The sequence below is a fragment of the Lagopus leucura genome, unplaced genomic scaffold (assembly GCF_019238085.1).
Source record: "Lagopus leucura isolate 7727_CA_CO unplaced genomic scaffold, USGS_WTPT01 Super-Scaffold_73, whole genome shotgun sequence".
NCBI lineage: Eukaryota > Metazoa > Chordata > Aves > Galliformes > Phasianidae > Lagopus > Lagopus leucura.
Genome location: NW_024962252.1, coordinates 21,942,774 through 21,964,774, shown reverse-complemented (window position 1 = coordinate 21,964,774; position 22,001 = coordinate 21,942,774). Strand labels below are relative to the sequence as shown.

The following is a 22,001-nucleotide window of genomic DNA, read 5'->3' as shown; positions in this document are numbered from 1 at the left end:
GCCGCTTCAGCACCGCAGCACCGCCCCGCGCCCCGCGGCCGGGCCGAGCCCCGCTCTCCTCCCCGCCGCCCGGGCGCTTCCCGCGGAAGCCCCGGACCCGCAGCTCCGCCCCGCGCCCGTCTGTGGGCTGGGGCCGGGCGGGGGAGCGGCCCCAGCGGCCCCGGCCCCGCCCCGCCATGCCGCAGCCGTAGGCAGCCGGCGGCCGCTCCTAGCCCTCGGCCTCCGCGGCCTCCGGGAGGCGCGGCGGCGGCCCGGCGCTGCCCGATGGGCGGCCTGCTGAGCGGCGTCAGCTTCAAGGAGCCCACCACGGTGGAGGACTGCGACTCCACCTGGGAGACCGACTCGGAGCCCGAGGCGCCGGAGCCCGGCGGGGAGCCTCGGCGCCAGCAGCAGCAGCAGGAGGGGGTGTGCACCGCCGCGGGAGGCGGGGAAGAGCCGCCCGCCGCTGACGACCGGCCCGAGGAGCCTCCGCGGCCGCCGGAACAAGGGGAGCGAGCCGAGGGGGACGCCGGCGGCCCCGAGCAGGTACCGCCCGCGCCGGGACGAGCCCGGGTCCGGCACCGCGCTGCGGCGGGGCGGGAGGAGGGAGGGAGCGAGGCGGTGCGCCGCCCCGATCTGCGGAACCGCTGGCGGGGGGACCCGAGGGAGGGCGGGCCGCTTCCGACACCCGGAGGCGTCGTGTCGGGGTGCGGAACTCCGCATCTCCATCGGAAGGAACGGCGCGGGTGCTCGGGCGGGGAAGAGGCCTCCGTCGGCCCGCCTCCATCCGTCGGGCCCGGCCGCTCGCGGCTGCGGGAGCTCCGTGCGGGGCCGGGAGGCGGGTTGTACCGCGCCGGCACCGGAACGGCCGTGCTGAGAGAAATGAGGCCTCGAGAGCGCTGCTCCTGCTTCCAGCGGAGGTTCCGTGTCGCGTTGCGTTTAGTCTGGAACTTGGCCTCGGCATTGAATGGATGAAGAGCCGGGACGTTGGGGCAGGCGTGGCGGGGAGGCGTGGCATCCGCCGGCTCCGAGCGGAGGTTCCTCCGCAGCCGCTGCTTGGCCGTTAGTGTCGCCGGAGTTTGCCCCGAACGCAAGGTGCACCGACTGGGTCTGGATTTTTGGCTTACGAACTGCCGCTGTGCAAAATTAAACGAGTATAAGCGTTTATTGTTTTCATTTCTACTTGATACGCGGTGCTGGTGGCTTGCTGATGCCTGTGTCGGGCTGTCGCTTGCTCAGGTAAGCGCGTTTTGCCTGCAGTCAGAGTTGGGCTGCGTGGAAACAAATGCCTGTCAGTAATGTAATACTGATAAGCAGTGAGTGTACGATAATAAATCGTGATCGCAGAAGTTTCCCTTTTTAGTTGTGACTTTAATCTGTTGTTTGCCGGTGGCAAGGTGTGGAATTACTGTATTTTTTTCACTCTTATTTGGCCTTTAGTCTTAGCGTAGAAACTTAGTTTAGCGAATTAAACAATCCAAATCACTTTGTTACGGTATAGTTACAAAGAAATAATGTAGAAAATAAAGTGGTTGGCAGCACGTTGAATTGCTCTGTAGAGCAGTACTTCTTTTTCTTCAATACATGCTGGTTTTTCGAGTGTTCTCACCAGTCAATGGAATGACTTCCATTGACTTTGGTGTGCTCTGTTTGTCTCAGGTTGTAGCAAACAGCTGCTGCTCAGGACAAGGCCTTGTACAAGTGCATTTTCTCTTTGCAGGTTTTCCTTTGGGAATTTAGTAGTATTTCTCACTAGGATTGTAACTTAAGTTCTGAGGAAAGAATAATACAGAACAGTTCATGAAGGCACTTGTACTACAGATTGTTTGTCTGTCACTGTTTTCTTCCGCAGAATGCAGGGAAAGCAATTAAGTCAAGATACACATGACAAATATTATTTGCGAATAATGTGGCTTCCTGATCAAAATTAGCATTTTCACATTCAGTTACTTATTTAATCTTCTATTAGCACCATCTTGGTTGCTTCAAAGTCTTACCTTTTAAATTTGGGAGTAAGTATGTGTATGTATTCAGCAGAAAGATGTTTGGTGTTTGACCAGACTGTAGGCAAATATGTATACTTGTGTATGTTTACATTGCTGAAATATTGTGAAAAATAATTACTTTAATATTACTCAGGTTCAGTACTTGGTGTGTTTGTGTACCATTGTTATTTACTTTTTAAATGTTTCAGAGCGGTGATGGAACAGAGCTGACAGCCAAGCCAAAGAGAAGCTTCTATGCAGCAAGGGATTTATACAAGTACCGACATCAGTATCCAGTAAGAATATTTTACAGTTTAAAATTCTCTTTTTAGTAGAGAGCAGCACATGACCTGGGAAATCCTGAATGTAATGATGCTTAATAAATATCATATATTTATTATGAATAAATAAGAATATATGACAAATAAGAATAGTTATAAAGCTGCTGGAAAGGCCCAGTGTGTGCCGGTGAGAGGGGGATGAAACAAGGGCAGCATCTTTTCATCCTAGATGTATGTGCAAACACATGAGGTGTGTAAGCCTGGGAATAGTGACAGAATCCCAGAAAGAGATGTATGCATTGAAAACTGAAGAGGGTACACAGAGTCCGGATAATGTGTTATTGGTCCTTTGGAAGTTCCTTGAGCCAGAAGGCCAGGTGCTGCTATGCTTGCTGTTTCTTCTCAGTAGGAGAAGGAGGTGGTCAGAAGGAACTGGCAGATCTCTAAACTGCTTACCTGAAATGCTAAGCCTTTATTGTCCTCACATTATTCAAAGAGCAGAATGTCACTTTGTGGGTGTTCTCAGTAGCGGGTTATGTTTTGTAGGCTGATAACGTCCTATTTTCTTTCTTTCAGCAGAACTTTAAAGATCTTCGATACCAAAATGACTTGTGCAATCTCCGCTTTTACAAAAATAAAATCCCTTTTAAACCTGACGGTGAGTAATCTGTGACACTAATAATGATAACAGTAGAATGTTCACCCATAACAATAACAGAGCAAAACTGTTATTATCTGATAAATTTGAAGTGTGCGGCTATATGTTGTATGATTTGAACTTCCTGTATTGGACTACCATGTTGATAACAGGCTGATAATGCTTAAGCCAAAGTTTGCTTCTCCTCTAGACAGGTCATGCTTTTCTTGTGCTGAAAAGTGCGATGAGATGTTGTTAGCACAACACATTTACTCTAGTGGCACTGCCTCTTGTTAAACAAAGATAACGCTGTTCCACCATGCTTAACAAACTTGCTGCTTGAAAAGGAGTGACAGGGCTTAGGCTGTTATTCCTAGCACCATGCGAGGGAAAATGAATATGTTGTCACTTCCTCATGTGTGAGAAATTGTTTTGTTATCAGTAGTATAATAATCAGAGTCCCTGGTGGTTCTGGTAATGAAGCAGGGCTCTCACAAGCAAGGTACTGTGCAAACACAAAACAAGCTGGAAAATCACAAACCCTTGCTCTAGAGAGTTTGCCATCCTTTTGTCTCTCATACTTTGGCTGCAGACAGATGGGGGAAGCAGAAGGAGACAATAAAACAGTGTTGGTTAGAACGATAGGCAGGAGTCTTGGCACATGAGAGCTCAGCCATTGACAAAAAAAAAAAAAAAGAAAAGAAAACTTCAAGCAGCAGAGTTCTGAAAGTATGAGAAGGTTACTTTGAAGGTGTATGCAGAGAGATTTTTCTCAGCCTGAGAGGAGCTGAAATACAAAAGCGTGTATTTGAATGCGTAAGGAGTGAGAAGTGGAGGCTGCTGTTGAGGGCTGGTCAGAGATAGGAATCAATCTCTTAGCAGCAAACAGGTTGTGACAGCATAGGATTGGACAGATCAGAAAAGACTGAAAGTGAAATATAAAGTTAAAAAAAAAAAAAAAGCTGCTGTTGTCTAGAAATGTGTTTTCAGCAGCATTCAGAGTAGATGTACAGTTGGCAACAGTGTGCTTTTCAAGGTCAAGAAAAACAGTGTTGAGATGAAATACCTAAATTCTGATGGAAAGCTGGAACGTTATCAAGAAGGATGTAAAGATGTCAGTATATCCAGGAAGGTTGAAAATTACAGCTGTTGATAGGCAGAAAACTGAGTTATAATAACCTCAGTGAGTGAGAAGATAAGTCAGGTTATGCTAAAAAAAGATAATAATCGTGAATTTTAGATCTAGATATACACAGGCTAATGCTGAAGACTGCATTTTCAGCTTGGCTAGATGAAAACTTAGATCTGTGAGTTACCTGCAAGTTCACTTGCAGAGAGTAAATCAAGAAAGAAAGGGAAAGGTTCAGAGGACCATGTGAGCCCGAAAGAGAAAAGGTTTTGGGTGATCCTTTAAAGGCTGGAAAAGGAAGGAGGTGTTCTAGAGGATTAACCAGGTCAAGCTATAGGAAGCCTTGCCTCCTAAGACAAATGTTAGTTTTGGCAAGTTTTATAATTTTCTTTTTCAGGAGAAAATCATGAGTGGTGGTGTCAAGGGTTAGCTGATAGGCCGTGAAAGCTGAGGTCATGATGACAGAGCTCTGACTGTGAAGGTATTTTTGAGGATGGGAAAGAATTGTTACCACCTTAACCTTGCCCTGGTCCGTGAGAGTATTTAGAGGGAGTTGAAGCTACTGCATTTTGGGCTAAAGTAGTAGGGAATGTTACTGAGGGAAAGAAAGGATGTTTGTAGAGCACTCCTAGGTCTGAAGTTTAATTCCACAATTTACTGAATCTTGAGTTACAGTCTCTAAACCTTGGAATTCAGTGGGAAACTTTCTGATACTTGAAACATGATTACTTCACAAGTTCTGTGGGGTGTGAGGAGGGCAGGAGAGCCTCTTAGTCAGATCCTTTCCCAGCCTTCCAGCCTTGCCTGCACTGTAAACTTGGTGTTCTTATCTCTTTGGCTACTTTTTTAAGTACAAAGGGAGTTTTCACTTGTTATTGGGACTGACACAGAAAATTTCACTAGGCAGAGGTATCCCATGTGTAATAGGAGACCATTCAAATGGGGCTTTGCGCTTTTTAGGTCACTCCTGTGCTATTTGAATTTGGGAGAGGCCATGCTGCCATAGTTGAACTGCTGGTTTCAAACTAAAAATATGCTAATACTGGCTGTTCGTGGGAAGAGAGATAGATTTTGGAACAAGTAATGTCCTTATGTGCATGTGTACAGTGAAAAGATACCCTGGTCTGTAACTGAATTTCATGTCCGTGATCTTGATGTGAAAAATGATTAATTTTTTTTAGGTATACTTTGTCTCCTTTTTCTGTCACTCTGGCATTGCAAGAAGAGCTGATTAAATGCCACAACTGTTTTCATGCTACTAAAAGCTGAACTTTCCATTTGATGAGCTTGACCTGAGCTTCCAAGTTCCGACTTACAGCAATGGCATCGATACTTTTGGCCACAGAAAATTGCCAAAGATTTTCAAATCTTAACATTACTTGCAGCAGGAGAGATTCCTAGAATGAAAGATTTATGGAAGTGTTGAGGCCTATTCCAGAAAGATAATAAATATGCAGAGCTTTCCTGTGTTCAAGCGATGGCAGTTGACTCATGTTTCAATAATATACTTAAGTGGTTTGTCAATTACCAGTCAGTGTGACAAAGAAAACTAGAAAATGAGAATATTTTGAAAATTGTATTTCTTTAAGTTATTGTCATGTACCCTTAAGTGTTTTAAGTCAATTGATTTATTTATTTTTCAATTAAAAATTGATGAAACTCTTATTTTTCATTAAGTTTCAGCAACTAAATAATTTTTTTTTTTAATAGACCTTATTTTACACAGTATGTGAAAGAAAATTAAAGCATGTATTCTGTCAGTATGAGGTACTTGCCATGTAAATGGCATAAATGATGTACTATCTTTATGTAGCTGAAAGCTAGTTTTGGTGGCTGCCTAACAATTTTTTCTAATTATTTTTGTGCAGGAGTTTATATTGAAGAAGTCCTAAACAAATGGAAAGGAGATTATGAAAAACTGGAACATAACCACACATACATACAGTGGTTGGTCACTTACTACCTATTGCTATTTCCAAGGATTGACTGGGTTAAGTGTTTATGTACTGTTAGCTGTAATTCACTGTTTCTTTTAACAGGCTTTTCCCTCTGAGGGAACAAGGTCTGAACTTCTATGCGAAAGAATTAACTACATATGAAATTGAGGTAATACAAGTTGAGCTTAAACCGTCACACTGATATTGATACATAACTACTTCTTGTTATGCAGAGTTGTTTTTATACAATGCAGAAGCACTTGCTTTAATGTCACTTTGAATTTTGGATGTTTTCTTTATTAGGAGTTCAAGAAAACAAAGGAAGCAATTAGAAGATTCCTTTTGGCTTACAAAATGATGCTGGAATTTTTTGGAATAAAATTAATTGATAAAACTGGAAACGTAGCACGAGCTGCTAACTGGCAAGAAAGATTTCAGCATTTGAATGAGTAAGTAATGACATGCACTCGACTCCAGAATTGCTGTAGAATCTCTTTAGTCTATTGTTTCCTGCAGAAAGGGAAGATACATTTTTCTGAAAGTTGCCAGTAAAAAAGATAAAAAGAAATACTCAATGTCTAGTTTGTATCTGTTGTACGTTCTTCCTTCCCCTTTCTCTGAATCATAAAATTATATCATGAAATCATTTGAGTTGGAAGAGAACCTTAAAGGTCATCCAGTCCAACTCCCCTGCAGTGAACCAGGACATCCACAGCTAGGTCAGGTTGCCCAGAGACTCTTTCAGCTTGACCTTGAATCTCTCCAGGGATGGGGCATCCATAGCTTCTCTGGGCAACCTGTTCCAGTGCCTCACTCTGCTTATTATTACAAAAAAAAAAAAAAAAAAAATCAAACAACTTTTTCCTCCTATCCAGTCTAAATCTCCCCTCTTTTAGCTCGAAACCATTTCTCCTTGTGCTGTTACTGAAGAGTCTGTCCTTCTTTCTTATAGCCCCCTTTAGGTTTTGAAAGGCAACTCTCGGGTCTTCCCAGAGACCTGGAAGGTCCCGAAGACCTCTCTTTTGGTTGTGCTTCTTGCCTGTTAAGGAGCTGACATCCTTGTGTTCTGTACACAGCTTGAGATGTTGTTGAGGATCACAGTACCAAAGTAATTTGTCTGTCTTGCTGCAGAATGCTCTCACTTGATCATAAGGCTCAGCTTCTCGGTTATAGGGAATGGGTTGCTTGTCTTTGTACTGACATTTTTTCTTGAGGAAAATCAAATTCTCAACACCTGTATGGAAGCTGACTTACAAAGATATTCCTCCCTCCTCAAAACATATTCTATTTTGAATTCGATATATATTAACTACAGTGCTTAGACTTGTATTGAGTCAAACTTTACCTTCAGCTTTCAGCAGCAGACCATTTGTCACCTTACTTTATGATTACAGGGAGAGTAAGTTTGCACTGAATTTTGTCCAGTGCAATGTATTTAAAATTTCTTTTCACATCTTGCGATTGCTTTATTTTTAGCTCTAAGGCCAGAGGTACCAGCAGCTTTCTTGCAGTATTTTATTCTCCTGTTTAAATGAAAACTTGTTTCTTAAGGTAGGCTTGCTGGTGGCTAAATCTGAATAATGGGGATAATTTGTTACTAATTTCACTCAAATTTTATGAGCCAACTAACAGGGACATGCTCAGTCAGGCCACAGATAAAATGAGGTTTCAGGAGACCCAAGTGTCACTCACTGCGCATTCATAGATTGTAATTACTATGTTGTTATAATATAAAGTAATTATATGAGTGTCTACTTGTGTACACACTACCATGTAGCTACTCATAATACTTGTGAGCAGCTATACTACTTTAAATCAGGAGTTGTGATTCTTCTAACCTAACTTCTGCTGTGTAAATTTTAGGTGTTTAAGTTAGACTGTTTACTTATATGTGTTTATGAGGAGCTTCACACTTCAGAACAGATTTCAGAAGATAAATTTATTTCATCTACTGCCTCAGTACCTTTTGCAGACATTAATTTTCAGTCCCAGCATCCTTGCAAAGATGATGAATGGATGAAACCTGGCAGGCTTCATCAACTGTGAGAAATAAAACTTCAGAAAGTTTGAAGTATATATCTTGAGTGATTAAAATTGAATGAGAAAATGTATTTCCAGTTCTGTTTCTGTAAGGCTTTTCTTTTCTGATTCAATGGATTTTTTTTTAACCTTTTCTTCCAAAGGTCTCAACACAACTACTTGAGAATCACTCGAATTCTGAAAAGTCTTGGTGAACTTGGATATGAGAGTTTCAAATCTCCCCTGGTAAAATTTATTCTCCATGAAGCTCTTGTGGAAGATACCATTCCCAATATTAAGCAAAGTGCTCTAGAGTATTTTGTGTATACTATTAGAGACAGAAGAGAAAGGAGAAAGCTCCTGAGATTTGCGCAGCAGCATTATACACCATCAGAGCATTTTATCTGGGGACCCCCAAGAAAACAGAAGTCAGAGGGAGGCAAAACAAATAAAAAGCCAGCATCTCCAATTTCTGTGCACAGTAGTTATATTTCTAAGCATAAGAAACTGAAAGAGCCTAAGAGTACATCCACAAGTGGAACCTCAGCTAGTAAAGCAACTGAAGAGAGAAAAGTAGAACTCACAAAAAATGGAGAAGAAAATGATCAGGATGAACAAGAAATGAACTGTGATGCTGTTAAGCAGAGCAGTGAAAAGAACAGCGGTGCTGACAGTGGCCAGCTTTCAAAATCAGAAGCAATTCACGATCCTTCGGACAAAAAAGAGGACACTTCTTATTCCAAAAAGGATGATGAAAATATGAACAATGACTGCGGAAATCACCCAGACAAATCTTTATGTGACCCTGAGAATTGTTCAAATAATGTGTTGTCAGATCTACAAGATAACCTTGATGAGGATACACCTTCAGGGGGAACCACCACAAAAACCAAGGATGAGATCAAATTATGAGTCTGAGGTTAAAAGTCTTTGTTTCATAACGAATGAAGCAAATTATTCATCACTTCTTCATTCTTGGTGAAATTTGCATCTAATCTAGTATAAAATGTTCATGCTTGTTGGGAATGCATCAGATTAGGCTTCTGTTACGCTAATGAATTTTGCTTTTTTTAATCTCTGTTTGTCAGATGAGAATCAAGTGTAGCTATTTAAAATTATTGTGTAAATTCAAAGCCTGGGAATTCATTATGCTTTCCAGACATATTGCATAGCAGGAAAAAAAAATAGCACTTTTTCCCATTAAATTAATCTGGTGTTTATTTATTTATTTATTTATTTTAAATGTAATTTTCTAGTAAGTCTTAGAGCATCCGAATTGAAGTTTCTTCTAATATGCTTTCAATGTTGATTTCTTTTTGTGAAATGACTAGAAATTATTTCAAAAACAAAATTTTTCACAAGTGGATTTTCCTTAGGAACTATGTTTATTTCTAATGGCAGCATTTGCACAGCATCTTTTACCTTAGATTAGCACCCTTGTCTGAGACAATAGATCTTGAAACATCCTATGCAGCTGGATAGCCAATACATCAAATAAATGTTTAAGTTACAGTGAAACTGTACACACAGCTTTTGGGTACAAGGAAAGTTGCACTTTATCTTTTAGTCTCTTTAAGGTTTCCTCATGCCTCATTTGCCACTTCTGCTGATTTGAGTTGTGAGGTGGAGTCAATCTTAGGTTTGGTCTCAGTATGAAAGTTCTTTAGCTCTCTGTCTCTCATCAGCTGGCTTTAGCAGCTGGGAAGCCCCTCTCCCTAGGGATCAACCACCAGCAGCTCAAAAGCAGTTCTGTTTTTTTGTTTTGTTTTGTTTTGTTTTTCCCCACAGGAAAACACTACTTAGCCATCAGAGCCATTGGAGGAAATGTCACCTGGCCTGTCCAGCTGAATCTGAACTAAATTGGGTGGTCTGTACAATGCAGAATCTCCTGATGCTGGCCTGTGGAAGAAAGCCAGTCCAGCTGGTCTATGAGTGAAAGGAATTTCAAATCTTTTCTCTCTGTCAGAGGTTTTTCACTTTTTCATGTTATTTAATAGGCTGAGAACTGAAAAAAGCCTGTCTGGCAGGCTGACTGGAGCAGGTAGGAATTTTGGTTTTGTTTACTTTAGGACCACATGATTTTCCTGAGCATCTTTTTCTAACTTCATGCTATTCAGTCAAGCAAGATGCTACCCAGCAAGTTAATCGTATACCATATGGATTAAAATGTAGTGTAGGTAGAACTCATGCTTTCTACAGTGCTAAAATAGTCTACTATATGTATTTTCTATTTTAAAATATATATATTATCCACTGCCTTTGATGTATTTTTGATGAAATATTATAAAGCAGGTACCTGACTATGGTTTGAGTAACAGAGTGCTGCAAGACTTCATTCAAGTCTTGTAACTTAAAATGACTGTCTTCAGGGGTTTAAAAACGTAGATGGAATGTCCTGTATTTTTCTCTATCACTAATTTCCTTTATGGCAGTGCATCATCTCTTTCTTTCCCCAGGTAGCTTTTTTTGGGGGGGTCAAACAGAGTTGTAATTAGAGATCTTTGCACCTATGGAGAAAGATTAAGCTCTTTCCTTCCAAACGAAACAGAGGAAAGTTATATTTCTACTTTTTCTGTGCTTTTTTGTAAGGGAAGGATTGTATGTAAATCTTTGTTTTCAGTTTTGGTTGGTTATTTGTTTGTTTTTTAAGGGTAGCCCGGGTAGCTCAACAGGCATTGAGTCTGTCTGATTGGAAATGTGCAAGAGAATTCCATCATAGTCAGTGCTGCATGAAAGATGACAACTTAGTTGGTGCTGAGAATGACCTTCAAATTGTCCTGGTCTTGAACCAGGGTCCTCCTTTTCATGTTTGTCCCTGACCTTCTGAGCAGAAGAGGGCAGGAAATGCTTAGATAAAATTAGTCCATGTAGTTAAAGACTCCAACCCTACGCATACACTCAGAGAGGACAGTTCTGTGTTCTGCCTATGACTTTTTAAATCTTGAGTGCCTAACCATGCCAACTTAATAGCGTTGTTTTAACACAGTTATTACTTGAATGGCATAGGAAAAATTTACACTGTGTATGAAGAAGTATAAGCTAGTTATACAGAACCTTCAGTTTCTAGACTTCAGTATTGAGATTAAACATTTTTTTAAAAAATTGCATAGTGTTCAAGTGGGATAAGAGTCAGTAGGGGTTTTATTATATTTATATTGCAATTTGATTGATCTCAGGAGATTTTTCTTCATTTGACTTCTGAACACAATAGAAAGAGAAAAATAGCTCTTTAACCAGAAGGCTGCTTGTAGCTTTCTGTGGGATGCACACCCAAAAAACTTCACTGCAATGTATTATTCTGTTATTGTCACATGTCTTGCAGCTACCCTGCATGTGCCTGCTGGTTGTCCACTCTTAATTAAGTACTTAATGTAAAAGTTGACTTTTTTATTGGCAGTTGTATGCATTCAGGGTATCTGAAAATAGAATTGAGAACTTTGCAGCTTGTACCCATATTCACTTTTTTTTAAATCCCCATCTCAGTATATTTCTATCGTTATTAAAGAGAGAAGTGATAACAGCAGTGACATGTCAACTAGCTGTGAAGAACTTTGGCAGGAGAAAAGTTTTCTGTGTCAGCTGGCCTCCTTCATTCTGTAAACTGTGTCTTATATCCGTGTCAGCAGACTGAAGTGTCTCCCATGAGACTCTTCAGCTTTAAGTGACAAATTTGCTCTGCGTAAAATGTGATGGTGTATCATTATTTTCATGGAGGAGTTGTTTCTTCTGATTTTGCAAGTGCTTGAATGAGGGATTCATTGCAGAGCAATGTGTAGCATCCCACTGAGATTTTTGAGGACCAAATGGGTGCGATGCATTTTATTACAGACTTGTGTCCTTGGCAGCTAGGAGCACCCTGTGCTTGTTTGTAAGTATTGGCTTTCAGGTTTTCAAGAATTCACATAAATGCCAATACTTCATTATTTAACTATTACTTCAGCCACTGAGTGTGTGCAAACAAAGTCAGGACACTTGCTCACTATTAAACTGATATTTTTTTTAAATCTTGCTGTGCACTTAAATATTCAGGGATTTCTGTGTACTTCTATCATAACGTGTTGGCCCAGTGTTTTATTAGGATCTGAACTATTCACATATTAATTGAATGGGAACCTCCCATATAGGGGTTCTTACATCTGAGCAGCCTTTGCAACTGAGGGAGAAGTGTGCGTATTCACAGGTCTGTGAGTTTGATTCTGTGTATCCTCTGGTGAGGATACTTGAATGTGTGACTTGACAAAATGCTAAGGAGTGCGTACGTGTGAGTGAAGGCAATTGTACAAGGCATGCAAAAATACAACATTTTAAGATTAGTTTCATCTCTGTGCCCTACTTGCCGGGATGTGACTGTATCTCAGTACCTGATGGTGGTGGAGCATACAGGCTGAAAGCTTGGATTCACAAGGCATGCACCACCAGCTGTTCAGATAAGAAGAGCACTTACACACTTGCACATGTCTAGGGACAGGACTTGAGTTATTGGTGTCTACTGCTTGTACTTAAAGGTATGATCCTGAAGGATACTAAATATATTTGCAATAAGCCTCTGAGAGCTGTTCTGTGGATTGGTCAGCTCCTCAGTTTCCTGCTCTAAGTTAATAGCAGTCTAACATATTAAGCATTTGTATAACCATAGTTAATATTTAATGTAACCCAATATAAACCTCTGTGAATTGTTCCAGGAAAATACTAACAATCTGCAGTTACATGTATCTGCATATATCTACTAAACTCAAAAAGCTTACAGACCTCTTAAGCTTTTTATAACTTTGGTGGGTGTCAAAATTACCTATAAGGTAAGTCAAGGGAGTTTTAAATGGAAAACAGCTTTTTTTTTTTCTTTGCTTTTTTTTTTTTTTTTTTTTTTTTTTAATTTAATAAAATTTATTTGTATCTGTTTAACTGAATTATTTTATGCCCCTTTCTTTGCCGGAAAGTTGTGACGGTAATGATTTGTCTAGTGCCTGAGGAGCAAGGAGGGAATAAGAAGATACTGGTTCACCTGTTGTAAAGAGGCTGCTTGGTAACAGCGTTTTGTGATAGTATTTGTGATGCAAACTGAATCGCTGTAGATGGTTTCTAACCATGTTTATGGCTGATCATGGCTAAGAGGCAAGTCTTTTAAGATGTGATATTGCCTGAGATGATACTGCAGTATTTAGGAAAAAATAATCTCATAGAACATTTTCCTTTTGGAAGATGCAGTATTGCTCGTTCTTATTAAAAAGCAAGTGATCATAAATATGTTAATGCAAAACTAATCACAAGTTATGGTAAAATACACATCACATATTTGTGACAAAAGTAGTAGTCCCCTGCGCCAGGGGAGATTTAGGCTGGACATTAGGAAATACTGCTTTTCTGAAAGAGTGGTCAGGCACTGGAATGGGCTGCCCAGGGAGGTGGTGGAGTCACCGACCCTGGTGGTGTTCAAGGAATGTTTGGATTTTGTGTTGAGGGATGTGGTTTAGTGAGTACTATTGGTGATTGGTGGATGGTTGGACTGGATGATCTTGAAGGTCTTTTCCAACCTTGGTGATTCTGTGATTTATGGGTAGGATGCAAAAATGTAAATGAAATTTATCCACTAACAAAATTGACAAAATCACGTTAATGGTGTACATTCGGTTATAACCAAAGATATATTCAGCCTTGTATCCTGTGAGCAGCGATGGCCACCAACAGTTTGTGGTGTGAAAGAAAAGATAAAGGGTTGTTGTTTTTTTTTTTTTCCTCCATACATTTAAACTTTTTCCTCCCGTGATTCTTTCAGCCTTGACAATCCCTTTTGGCAGTGAGCTCCATATTTTAATTCTGTTTTGTTTGGCAAAAGTAATCTATTGTTCGTCTCAAATCTGTTTATTCAGGAATTGCTAGTATGTTTGAACATAGTTACTGAAAATACTGTAAGATGAACAGAAGTACATTTCCTGCTGTTTCTAAAAGCCTTTGGAAATTCTAATAAGATACTTGTTTAGGCAGAAAATGTCACTTATCCAATGCTGCTGATGATATTATCTTACTTGTCCCTTCAGAATAAATGTTTACATATAAATCCTCCTGTATAAAGTACTGGAAGTCAGATTCCAAATCCAGAAGTGAATTGCATTCCTACTGGTGTGAAAGCAAGACCAGTCAGCGGAGAAACCTTTTCCTAGTCTGAGCAAGGTGGTGCTGGATCTGAACTCAAGTAATAAAAGCGTGTATTTGGGTGAGCATAAGTGGTGTAGTATAATTATGTAGAAGACAAAAGTCCTGTCTGGGATGTGCTGAGAACCATACTCATCACTCCATATTTCAGTAACTAATTTTGATGCATGTCTCCATTTCCAATTGTGATTAAATATAGTAACTCTCAAATAGTATTCTCATTGTCAAAGGGAGCTTCAAAATGGAAGAGTCAAAAAGGCCTGCAGATGGACTCTCTCCTTGCCTTTCATGTTGCGATTTGGACCATAATAGTAGAGTTCACTGCTCACAAGTATTTAAATGCAGTCCTCCAAGGGGAATGTAAATTGTAACATCTGTGAGCCATTTATTTTCCTGAAATCAATTCCTCATATATCCCACATTTTTAGTATACTTACTCTTAAGACTATAGCAGAAATTGAGAGTTTATTTTAAAGAATATATTTAATATATGCCATATGTAGTGGGCTCTTAAAAGATAGTTCAAGAGCTATGGAGATCAAGTGAAGGGAGCCCTCCTGTGGCTTTGCGCTTCTAATGGCTTTTGTATTTATTTTTGAAAGCATAAAGCTGTTTGCTATAAAATGACAAACGTGAGAATTGGCAAATTGTTCTGAAAGAAGACTCTTTCTTCTTAGGAACTTGGCACTTCTTAATTCTACCTTGCTTACAAGTCTAGTGGTATATTCATCAGCTAAGGTTTATTGTGAAGTATACTGAACGTATTTATTACTGTGGCTAGCAGCGTGACATTTATTGTTTGCAGTAAAATGGGTTATGGCATTTATATTTTTGGGACCTGCTGAAGCATGCTTGCTGGTTATTAGTTGCTCCTTTTCTGTCTTAACCTGTTCCTTTGTTGTCTGCCTTTTAAGCAGTTTGAGTTGAGTGACAGATAATGAGGTATGGTTTTGCATTGATACAAATTGGACCTATTGTACACGTCACTGTTAAAACTTACTCTAATAAAGAAAGGTGTGGTAAATGTAAAAAAAAAAGAGAGAGAAAGGAGACCCAACGATTTTTACTTGAGAACTGGTACAGCTACATGTCCGTTTTTATGAACTATTCTGCTCTCTTCTGTGTTCCTTTGCAGTGTTTAATGACAGAATGCCGTGCATGTTTGGTAGCACCAATACCATATGTATGTGGTAGGAGTGGTAACCAGTTTCTGGGTTTGTAACGCACTCTAAAGATATATTTTATAATTCTGTAACTGTATGGCAGTGTTATGCCAAAAAATTGTACAAACATAAAAAGCAATAGTTTATGTTGCTTACTGCTATATTTTCAGTCGTTTGTTTGTAATATGAAATACTTGGATTTCCTTTCAGGTAAATATATTTTTAATAACAGCAGCCAAAAATCTCTAAACTAATAAAGCTTCTTCATTTAGCAGCATTGTTTTAACAACGTGTACCAATACTGTGTACATCTAATACTGTGTAATTGTTGTTCAGAGCTTGTTTGTATAGTCTTGTATAAATGTACGAACACCTGAAAGTAGGGCATTAAAGGCTCTGGTCCTCTTTTTTTGTCAGCAGTAAAACCACCACGGACAGCAGAGCATCAAGGAAAGGCCCAGAGTGTGCTGTACTAAAAAGTGTTGAGGGGTTGTGGTGTGTCTTTTGTTTAACTGGGTGGGGAGGGATGGAGAAGGACAACACCAAGGAAACAGAGGGGTTCAGACAACCTTGTATGAAATATGCGTTTTCACAAGGTTAAAATGTAAAATGCGCAGAATCCCTGCAGAACAGGGAGCCTTCAACTTACCTTCAAATTGCTGCCCTTTTGTGTGGCAGCTTCGCCCCAGCTCCACAAAATCGCGCTGGGACCAGCTCATACATGGGTTGTCCTTCAGCAGCCTCTTTCCTCCTGCAGGGGGAATCTGTGGGTGCTCTGAATCCCCAGCTGTTGGAGACCAAGATTCTCATCTTGCAAAAAGAGGGCAGGTGCTCCTTGTGTGGAAGGAGTGTTTCATGTGTGGTCTGTGTTGATAATGAAGCTTGGAGTTAAGATGGATATGCTGACTGACTTCTGTGTTGACGTGTCACCCAGTGAAGGAGTGGGTAGGCAATACCACCATGTGCTGGTGTGTTGGTTTCCCTAAGAAATTCAGTCACAGTTCCCTGAAAGCAGGCTGAAAGGCCGAGGTAGCTTGGATGGTTCATTGCTCCTTCGCAGACAGGAGGCAGTTACCTTCTCTAACCTTGAAACATAAACTTTACAACCAAGGCTTATGGTCTGTGTGTGGACACTGCTATTACATTGCTGCTTGTTTTACCACCAACTTGGGCTTCTGAGCACATCTACAGCATAAAGATCAGTCCTACGTGAGCACGGACCCTCAAGGATGTCAGAGCTGCTTCTGGGGAGTTTTTTGGAGGGTGTTACAAGGGTGAGAGCATAGACTAATATGTCACAGCTGCCTGGTCCTGAGCAGGTATATTCAGACAGACCACCTCTGGAAGGAGTAGCAAAGTGGGAGCTGGGCCTGCACTTTCCCTGCTGCCTCCCTAAGCCCAGGGGCACGCACCCAAACCATGCCTTCAGTGCCTCTGGAGAGCTGCTTCTGTTGGGCAGGGAGTGAAGCGACAGGGCTCTGTTCTGCTTTTGTTGTTTTGTTGGGATTTTTTTTCTTCTGACAGCTGTGCCATAAGATGGAGATGAGGTTACTTTATTTTTGTGTACACAGATGGTCTAAAGCAAGGCCTAGAATGTTTATAATGATCACATTCATTGCAAAAGCGTGATTGAGCTAAGGAAACCGGGGAGTTCTCTTCTTAGAATTACATTTTAATAAATTTATTACACTTTGTTTATCTGGGTTGAGTAATAAACTGGAAGACAAAGTATGAAATATCTTCATTCCCTGAGATCACACAGGCCAAGCGCTATCACTTCCAAGTGAAACCAGTGGGAGTGATGGGAGAGCAGCTGCAGTTTGAAGTTGGTCCTCCAAAGAAGCAGCAGAAATATTCACCAGTGTTTTGTGGCTATAGCAATATATAATGACACAGCTTTTTTGAACATGAGCTTCACATAATATTCTAATTAGTGGTAGAAGTCAAAGCCCTGGTATGACTTTGTTGACTTTTTTGCACCCTATATGAAAGTTGTACTTTGGCTCCACTGAGGGATGATTACAAGTAGTCCCTAGTGTTGTCCCCATGGTGAAAGGCCAGGCTGGCACGGAGAGCCATGCAAGCAAGGCCTCTGCTCCCACCTGTCCAGTGGCACTGTAATCAAGCATATTTCATTTTCAGTTGGAGAAAGGGGCTGCACATATTGACCTTCTCTGCACTATCATGGCATCTTCAGCAGCCAAGGTTAGGACAGGCAGAGACCTGGTGCCTGTGGGCTCAGTTATGCTCTGTGTCCTCACAGAGTGTGGCTGCCTCCACAAGTGCGATGACCTGCAGCAATTACTTACAGCTCAGAACTTTCTTTAAGGTTAATCTTGGTCCGCATGCAATGAGAGGAATTTAAAAACAGAATGATTTTCAAGAGTTCTCCCTATGAAAAGCCAATTTATGAAGGTTTAATTACACCCACCCATTTGCCTTATCTGATAAAACCTTGGAATGCTTTCAAAAAGGTTGATATAGTGTATGCAAACACTGGACATTTTTGCAGGCAATATTCTGTAGACATCGTAATTTCAAGACTTACTGAGTGTAAGACGAGCATTTAAAATTCAACTGGTTCTTTCTATTTTTATTTAATGTATAAATCAGACATAATTCATGCATAGCTCATTCCAGGTTTAGACATTTATTGAACACTATGTATGGTTGTAATGGTTTTGTGGCAGCTGTTTCAAATTTCAGAATAGAAACGGGGGAAAAAAAAAAACAACAAAAAAAGCCACCAACCCTCACACTTTCCTTCCTCCAGTTTCCTTTGAAAGTCTAAACAAGGAAGCTTCAGACTTTCAGCTTCAAAACTGGCATCTGAAATTAGGGCCTTAAATTACTCCTGAGAACTAGGCCTGGAGACCTTCAGCCCTGCATGGACCCTCAATTACTTTGAGGCAGATATGTCTTATTTAGTTAACTAAAAATGCAGAATATACACAGTAGAAATTTTGAGACATTTTCCAGCCCCCAATCTCCACCTGGGTCTAGATGCTGAGAGGGAAATGGGGACATTCATTCTCCAGGCTACATAAGGGACCTCACCCTGTTGCTCACAATTTCTTTTCTTGCTCAGTTGCTACTGCCTTTCCTAAAAGCAAAAGCAGACTTTTCCCAGCTCTCCAGGCTGCACTTTTTCAGTGATGGCTAGTGGCCCATTGGTGCATTGTTACCTGTCCTGGGGCCTCTGTCCTAAACTGGCATCAATATTTTCAAGCCTTTTGTTGTTATCCTACCCTTAAACTGTGCAGACATCTGACATCAACTGTGCACCAAGCTGTTCTCCCCCAGTGAACTGTTGACGAACTTGTGACCACCACAATAAGGCCATACAGTCTCTCTGGCAGTGAGGAGCAATAAGGAAGGGCTGCCATCTCTTGGGACACAAAGAGCCCAGCTCAGATTGAGAGTACGTGGAGAGTGCCTTTGCTTTAAGGACACAGGTAGGTGATTGCAGTGAGCGCTCCCTTGGCTTTATATGTAATTCTCCAGAAGATTATACAGGTATCAGAATTTGTTTGTGATAATAAGACCCAGTGCCATAAAGCTAGCAGCAATATGTCCCAGTAGTGCTTTTTAGAAGCTTTTCACCACTTTGGATGAAATGCTGCTGACAAAATTTCAATCTTGAAATCTCCTGCAACTATGAGATAATGAAGAAATGTTGCTGAGTCACACTTGTGGAGGGTAAATGCCTCCTGGGGGCATGGCTGGGAACACCAGTGCCTATTTCGGATGTGTCCCCAAATGCAGCAGATGTGAATGATTAAGTAACGTGCCCCGTGGCACATTCTCTGCTGACTCATTTGCTGCTCTGCTACTGAGATAACAGGCATCCTACCAAGTAAATTCAGGGCAGATTTTGGCCAGGACTTTGCAAAAAGCTTTCCTTATAAAGTCAGGATGGTGATCAGTTTGTATAATAAAAGTCACATTGTAGTTCAAGGATATTGCTGGGAAGAAGCTGGATCCTCTGGGAACTCTTTGCTGAAATCAGAAAAGGGGCAAATGCTGTGCCAGAGACTCTTCTGTTCACACCTGAATAAGTCCCAGTGACCATCATCCACTTCGTCAGAAATAATCTGGGAGCTTATATATATCCCAGTCTTGAAAGACTGAAGTCTAAGAACAAAGGTAAAGGTAGGACTTTGGTGCTTGAATGCTACCTCGCTGTTTTGCTATGAAATCAAAAATATCGAATGAAAAAAAAATGTTGTGACAAGAGCAAAATCTGGGATGAAGATGACTCCAGTCCTGGATCTGTCCAACCCTTATAGTCTTATCAGTTAGGTCAAATATCTCCTGCATGCCTGATGCTCCAGTTCTGGGTCTCCGGTGGTAAAATTTCAGTGTCAGGATGCAGATGGCAGCTAGTGAAATGTTACAGAGATCTGCATGGGGTGATGCTAAGAGAAAAGGCACAGGAAGGAGTCTGTTGAGTAGGAGGGTTCTAACCCGATGATGCTGCTCAGATGACTTAGAGATGAAAAAAGGAGCTTCCAAGCCATGGTGGAAGACTTCTTCCAGACTGGAGGAAATGCTCTGCTCTCTTCTACCCACTCTACTCAGCCAAAACTGAATGTCATTGACTTGGAGATGAGTAGAAATGATGAATGTTTCAGGAGAGGCTTATGTTACATTCCAAATCCTGATGCATTTATGGTTCTGTGAATCTAATTTCACCTTCCAGCAATGGGAGCTAAGAGCTTCATTAAATAGCTGAGCCTATCTTGATTAGTATTTCCTCCTGTAAATTTCAGTGGAGCAACTGCTGTTACTCACAGTTCTTGAGTTTTTGGTCTGAGCACAGGATCCTGGACACACCAATAGGCTCTGCACCAGATCTATGGGTGCCTGTGCTCAACGGCAGCTCCAATACATGGCAGCTCTGTGGCACCTGGGATCAGACAGCTGTGAAAAGAGCAGTGGGAGAAAAAGCTGTGAGATGCCGCTTTGGGCTCTTCCTGATTCATTCAGGAACTGTGCTTATGCTCAGCTGGTCCCTGCCTGAGCTCTGCTGCAGCCATGCCTACACAGAATCACACAGAATCACAGAATGGCCAGGGTTGGAAGGGATCTCAAGGATCATGAATCTCCAACCCCCCTGCCACAGGCAGGGCCACCAACCTCCTCATTTAATACTAGACCAGGCTGCGCAGGGCCTCATCCAACCTGGCCTTGAACACCTCCAGGGACAGGGCGTCCACAACCTCTCTGGGCAGCCTGTTCCAGCACCTCAGCACTCTCATAGTAAAGAAATGTCCTGGCTCCTGGCTGAGCTGGGTGACCTGATTCATATGGTTTGTCCAGCCTTGCAATAAAGAGCACCTTTTTTATTTTTCAATTAGCAGCAGCTGTGAGCATTGCAGTGCTGGTGGTGCCTGCTCCTGGTGGTGTCACAGCTCCAGGGCCTGCTAGCTGTCAGCATCTCCCCACAGCTGGTGGCTTTACTGGCACTTGTGGGCTCAGACTTTCTCCTCACCACCCTCCCACTGGTCCTGACTTTGAGCTGGTGCCATTTCCCCTCGTACCTCCTCCCACTCGTCATTGTTTGCATCACTTTTCAGTAGGAAAACTCAGGACCAAAACCAATGGCAGTTACATGTTTATTAATTGTATCCATGTTCACATTTGCGTTAATGATAGCACTGCCGACCATAGTGAGGTTGTTGCCCTTCTCTTGAGGATAACCTCAGTGGGTTGGAAGCTGCCCTTAGCCTGCAGGTACCACGCCAGGCTCAGGCATATAAAAAACACTGAAATCTAAAACAATATAATCCCCAGAATGCTTGGGATTTACACAGTGCTACTTGCACAAATCATGGCATTATTTCAGTTTCTGGGTTAATTTGACACTTCCTGACCACTAAGATAATCAAGAAGGCTGGAGCACCTCTCCTATGAAGAAAGGTTGAGGGAAATGGGCTTGTTTAGCTTGGAGAAGGCTCCAGAGAGACCTCATTGTGGCCTTCCAGTACTCTGAGCATATAAGCAGTAGGGGGAACAGCTGTTTACAAGGGTGGATAGTGATAGGACAAGGGGGAATGGTTTTAAACTGTGACAGGGGAGGTTTAGGTTAGATATTAGGAGGAATTTTTTCACACAGAGGGTGGTGACACACTGGAACAGGTTGCCCAGGGAGGCTGTGGATGCCCCATCCCTGGAGGCATTCAAGGCCAGGCTGCATGTGGCTCTGGGCAGCCTGGTCAGGTGGTTGGCGACTCTGCTCGTAACAGGGGGTTGAAACTACATGATCTTTATGTCTGGTCTTCAGATCAGGCCATTCTATGATTCTATGATTCTGACTTTGCAGTGGTAAGTACCAGAAAGATTAGAGAACCTTTGCTTCACTTTGAGATGTGTCTCCTACAAAAGACAATTAGTAAAAATCAGTTGAACCCCTGAAGGGGGTTCACCTCTTTTCACAGGTGAAAACTGCAATGCTCTCTGCTGATGTGAGGACACTATTTGAAAAATACTCCTCATTTTCTGTGACAAAAAAACCCTTTGATTTTCTGCCCCCAATTTGCTTTTCCTCTGTCTTATATATCTACAGTAATAGTTGAAAATAACTGAGGATGAGTGGGTGATAGATGGCTTGTAAAGAAATGCCGTGAGACCATAGGAAACTGATGATATGCTTTCTGTGAAAGCCAAGCGACAGGACAAGAGAGGCAATTCACAAGTGCTAGAACAGCTGGCAACTCCA

At 41.7% G+C, this 22,001-nt stretch overlaps 1 protein-coding gene across 1 annotated transcript; it reads left to right on the top strand.

The window, feature by feature from the left end:
- Positions 1 to 264: 264 nt before the first annotated feature.
- Positions 265 to 9,172, top strand: OGFRL1 (opioid growth factor receptor like 1). Its single transcript, XM_042883741.1, has 7 exons — positions 265 to 525; positions 2,174 to 2,260; positions 2,822 to 2,903; positions 5,880 to 5,958; positions 6,051 to 6,117; positions 6,252 to 6,397; positions 8,132 to 9,172. Exons 1-7 carry the CDS (start codon positions 265 to 267, stop codon positions 8,877 to 8,879), a joined length of 1,470 nt encoding a protein of 489 aa, XP_042739675.1. The 3' UTR covers positions 8,880 to 9,172.
- Positions 9,173 to 22,001: the final 12,829 nt, after the last annotated feature.

What these genes read in the sequence shown, in the direction of transcription:
- OGFRL1 (XM_042883741.1), top strand. Translation starts at nt 265, where the DNA reads ATGGGCGGCCTGCTGAGCGGCGTCAGCTTCAAGGAGCCCACCACGGTG. An exon ending in ACGCCGGCGGCCCCGAGCAG is followed by an intron (nt 526 to 2,173) that starts GTACCGCCCGCG and finishes TAAATGTTTCAG; the next exon opens with AGCGGTGATGGAACAGAGCT. An exon ending in TAACTACATATGAAATTGAG is followed by an intron (nt 6,118 to 6,251) that starts GTAATACAAGTT and finishes TTTCTTTATTAG; the next exon opens with GAGTTCAAGAAAACAAAGGA.